The sequence below is a fragment of the Musca vetustissima genome, unplaced genomic scaffold (genome assembly GCF_032173495.1).
Source record: "Musca vetustissima isolate MV318-11 ecotype Yass unplaced genomic scaffold, APGP_CSIRO_Mvet_v1 utg22496, whole genome shotgun sequence".
Classification (NCBI taxonomy): Eukaryota; Metazoa; Arthropoda; class Insecta; order Diptera; family Muscidae; genus Musca; species Musca vetustissima.
Genome location: NW_026880323.1, coordinates 137653 through 142436, shown reverse-complemented (window position 1 = coordinate 142436; position 4784 = coordinate 137653). Strand labels below are relative to the sequence as shown.

Sequence of the window (4784 nt, the reverse complement as noted above, 5' to 3'; positions counted from 1 at the left end):
CTATATAAAAAGCTGAACCTATTTTCACGAAACTTAGCACACGTCATTCTAGACTTAATTCATTACGCTATGCCAAATTTCGTGCAAATCGAAATATATATAGGGGCTTTGGTGCATCATTAACTAAAATTGGGCGAAACTATATATGGGAGCTACATCTAAATCTGAACCAATTTTCACGAAACTTATCACACGTCATTCTACACTTAATTCAGTATGCTATGCCAAAATTCGTGCAAATAGAATGATTTTCAGGGAGTTTGGTGCACCATATCTAAATCTGAACCGATTTCCACGAAATTTAGCACACATCGTTCTAGACTTAATTCAGTATGCTATGCCATATTTGGTGCGAATTGAAAGATATATAGGGACTTTGGTGCACAATTTACCTAAAATCCGACGAAAATATATATGGGAACTATATCTAAATCTGAACCGATTTTCTCCAATTTCAATAGGGTTCGTCCTTGGGCCAAATAAGTGACTTGTGCCAAATTTCATCCAAATCGGCTTATAAAAGCGAACTGTACTATGTTTACAATTTAACATCAACGGACGGACGGACGGACATGCATAAATCGACTATGAAAGTGATTCTATGCATATTCTCAAAAGGAACCATTGGTCTATCTCGATTCCTTTTGCCTGTTACAAACATATGCACAAAGACATAATACCCTGTACCACAGTGTGGTGAAGGGTATAAAAATCCACGCCTATATGGCTGTGATAATCGTAGAAAAAATATTCTTTAAAAAAAAATCAAATTTAAAAAATCAACTCTTATGGTTTTAATAATCCTTAAAAAATGTTAAAGAAATACATATATTTTTATAATTTTTTTCTGTACTAATATCGTACTATATCACTGAATTTTGCCAACACTGGACACACGACCAAAATGAACGTCATTATCCAAATGGTTCAGGTGGGCATGTAAAAAAATACATTCGTCACCATTAAAATTAGATGTATACTCTGATATTTAACGTATCAAATCAAACATTGCTTTGGTCGTACACTTTAACAAATTGTGGAAATTTAGACTAAAGTTCATTGATACCACCAAATATTTTTATTCTAAGCTTTTTTACTTTTTCTTATCACTCCTCACACTAATTAATCGATATTTTCCTTATCTATTGCTTAACGAATATTGAAAAAATAGACACCTATATCAATGTAAAACAACCAGCCGATGGTTGTTAGTTCGCAAAAATTATTCAATATGGAACGTTGGCAAAATAAAGTAGCTGTTGTGACCGGTGCTAGTTCGGGTATTGGTGCTGCTGCAGCCAAGGATTTAGTTGCTGCCGGTGTTAAAGTGGTGGCATTGGCTAGACGTAAGAATCGTGTTGAAGAAATCATTGCCAGTTTACCAAAAGAACAGCAATCGCTTTTAACCGCCATCGAATGTGATGTCTCCAAATTGGAATCGGTCAATAAGGCATTCGATGAAATTATTGCCAAATTTGGTGGCATAGATATTTTGATTAATAATGCTGGCTGTACCGTGGAAGGTCAATTGGTGACAATGGATCCAGTGTCGATACAAAATACTTTGCAAACCAATGTTATGGGCATTATCTATTGTACTCAGCGTGCCTTCAAATCGATGAAGGAACGTAATGTCGATGGCCATGTTATTCTAATCAATAGTATTTTGGGTCATAAAGTGCCTGGTTCTTTCGGTCGGTTGCCTGCATCTAACATCTATGCACCATCGAAACATGCTGTTACCGCTTTAACTGAAATGTATCGTCAAGAATTCAGCGGTTTGGGTACTAAAGTGAAAATTACAGTAAGTTGAAAATAAAAAAAATTGAAGATAATGTTATACATAGATTAAGCATACAGTTTTCAATTATGAGATAATGTGTGTTGTAAGCAGTATGGAGAGACGCTGCCCTCACCGTTAACGCTTCGTATTTTATGTGATTCTCTCATATCCGAAAACATATGTCATCATAAAAATTGAGGTTGTACCTTTGCATTGAACGTGTTTTTAAAATGGCACAGTTTCATATAATTCCCAGAAGACATTCTAGATGTGATAATCCTAAAAAAGATTAATAAAATTATTCAATGATCCCTGACAAAAATATAAAAAGACATAAAACATTCTTTAACCAGTAAGCCTGATATTAAATTTATAAATATTGAAAATCTTCGGGCTTGACATACAAAGTCCGTTCGCATGATATTTTAAATTAATTTTTAGGAAAATTTAACCATTTTGTGGGAGTTGTTTGATATTCCCTCTCTTCGAACTTAAACTAAGTTTTGATGAAATATTACAATGATCAAAGTTTGGATGAAATCGGTTACTCCCTTCGAGAGCTATCGTTCGCACATGCCATTCAGACGGACGGACATTTGTAAATCGACTCCAAATTGTCTGAAACGGATTTGGTCCAAACAAACATGGGATATGAAATCAATATTTCGATGAGGCAAATGTTTGCCGTATCAGAGTGCCACCTCGTGCATTCTCGTTATAATTGGTTAAAAAACTGTCCAAAATCCTCAAAACAAAGAAATCGAGTGGGTATCGTAATATGGGAGCTACGCAAAAAATTTGACCAATATTAATCATTTTTAGCAGGAAGATTTGATACCCAATTAGAACCTAATTGGAATCAAATACCGAAAATCAAGAGGTACCATTATATGGAAGCATTAGCAAAAGATGATTATATCTACTCCGAATTCGGTCCTCTAGGCAATATTCGGGCAATATTTCGTGAGTTGCACCCTCTTTCCCGATTAGAGGTCAACAGGACCTCTTCCTTACATTGACATATTTTCCGAATATTACTAATATTCAGTAGAGTCCTTCTAATTACTTGTCCATATTCCATTCACCGTGGGTTGTGTTGTGATGTCCGGCTTATAATTGCAACCTATAGATTGAATCGAAAAAAAAACACAAAAAATAAGTTTTTGGTCCACTTTATCCCAATATTATTATCTGATCATCAACGAAAAATATAGGCGTTGTACTTGACCATAACTGGAACCTCATGAAACATTTCAAAGCGATCAGCGCTGTATTTCCGCCCACTAGTGTGTTAATGGTTTATTAAATAATATCTGAATACGTAAGCACCTGTAAATATTTACGTGTAACTCCCACATCCGAGTACATACGACAATATAATTGGCATCAATTTAAAAGCCAACCACTCCTCTTGGATATACTATCAACTTCTCGACTCTATGTCCTTCAGGAGTAAATATATACGCTATAGAATACAAATTTTGTAATTTTTCACACAAAAGTCAGGGTCCATTTAACCCGATATTTATCAAAACAGGCTTTTTCTTTGGTCCAATCTCCTTCTCAAGTAAAAATTCAAGATATTTGGGCCATAATTGCGGCCTCTGGAGCGACCAGAAAAAACGACAAAAATTATGTATTGGGTCCATTTCATCCCCTAAATATTAACCGATCATTGGCCAGAACCCATTCTACATGCAAAATTTCGTGAAGATTGATCCATAACTGTGGCCTGTATCGTGTTTACAAATTATAATGGACAGACGGACGGACGGACACACATCTCTAGATCGACTCAGCTAGTCGAGATACGACCATCGGTATACTTAAAGGTGGGTCTAGGACCAACATTTCGCGGGGTTACAGACTTTTGGGGCTGCACAAAGCTATAACACCCTGACAACATAGTTGTGTAGGGTATAAAAATACACCAGGTAAATATACCAGGTAGCCACGAAAATCGTTGATAAGTTTATAATTTATAAATTATGTTTAACACTAGATTGCCGAAGGCGGTCATTTTGACCGCTTTTCAATTTCATGTATAAAAACAACTGTGCATATAATGACGCTTTTTTAAATTTGGTGACTTTTTGTACAACACAGAATTACGTTTATTATAAAAAAGTCACCAAATTTTAAAAAAAACTGTGTCATAATATACACACTTGTTTTTGTACTTGAAATTGAAAAGCGGTCAAAATGACCTCCTTCGGCAATCTAGAGTTAAAATTGTAGGCCTTTGCAAAAATACAAATTATCTTAAAAATCACAATTTTAACGATGAAAAACTATTTATAAAAAAAATCCACAATTATAGCTTTATAGCCCTTAAAAAATATTCATAAAAAATATTTTTCCAAAACACACGTTTATAGCTGTAATAATCTTAAAAACTAATTTGATTTTATTTTTCTTTTCTTTTACAGAGCATTAGTCCCGGTGCTGTTAATACAGAAATTATTAGCGATAATACAAGAAAACTTTTGGGAGAATGCTTCCTGGATGCTCACGATATATCCAATGCAATTTTGTACACTCTATCCACACCACCACATGTCCAAATTCATGAAATGACAATTAAACCTGTAGGGGAAATGGTTTAAAGAATACGTTCTTAAATAATGTAAATAATAAATACATGGATTTTTAATCTTAGATTAATTTGTGTGTGTGTGTTTTTTTCAAACTTATTTATGTATCGAACATAATATCGATATTAAAAAGCAATTATTTGCAGACAACCCATCATGACAAGGAAGTTTCCATTAATATAACAACAAAATATGTGGCCGAAATGAAATTGGTTTAGTCATTTAGCCGAGCACACATCTTCCTCTTCTTCATAATTATTTTATTAATGGTCATTTTGGATGACTACTGGGAATATCTGCAATTAATATTATTGTTATGCGTATTTCAAGTTGTGTGGGTGAATGTGTTTTTCTTATATATTGGCATTGACGCAAAACGTTTGTGAGTGTCCTTCAACATGTTTGAA

The 4784-nt window shown here is 34.2% G+C and overlaps 1 protein-coding gene across 1 annotated transcript; it reads left to right on the top strand.

Annotated features, from left to right (window-relative positions):
- Window positions 1–1191: 1191 nt before the first annotated feature.
- LOC133325899 (farnesol dehydrogenase-like) lies at window positions 1192–4389 on the top strand. The gene is made up of 2 exons (XM_061534599.1): window positions 1192–1804; window positions 4213–4389. The coding sequence occupies exons 1-2, from the start codon at window positions 1202–1204 to the stop codon at window positions 4387–4389; spliced, it is 780 nt and encodes a 259-aa protein (XP_061390583.1). The 5' UTR covers window positions 1192–1201.
- Window positions 4390–4784: the final 395 nt, after the last annotated feature.

Coding starts and splice junctions, on each gene's coding strand:
- LOC133325899 (XM_061534599.1), top strand. CDS start 1,202: ATGGTTGTTAGTTCGCAAAAATTATTCAATATGGAACGTTGGCAAAAT. Junction 1,805..4,212: donor GTACTAAAGTGAAAATTACA/GTAAGTTGAAAA, acceptor TTTCTTTTACAG/AGCATTAGTCCCGGTGCTGT.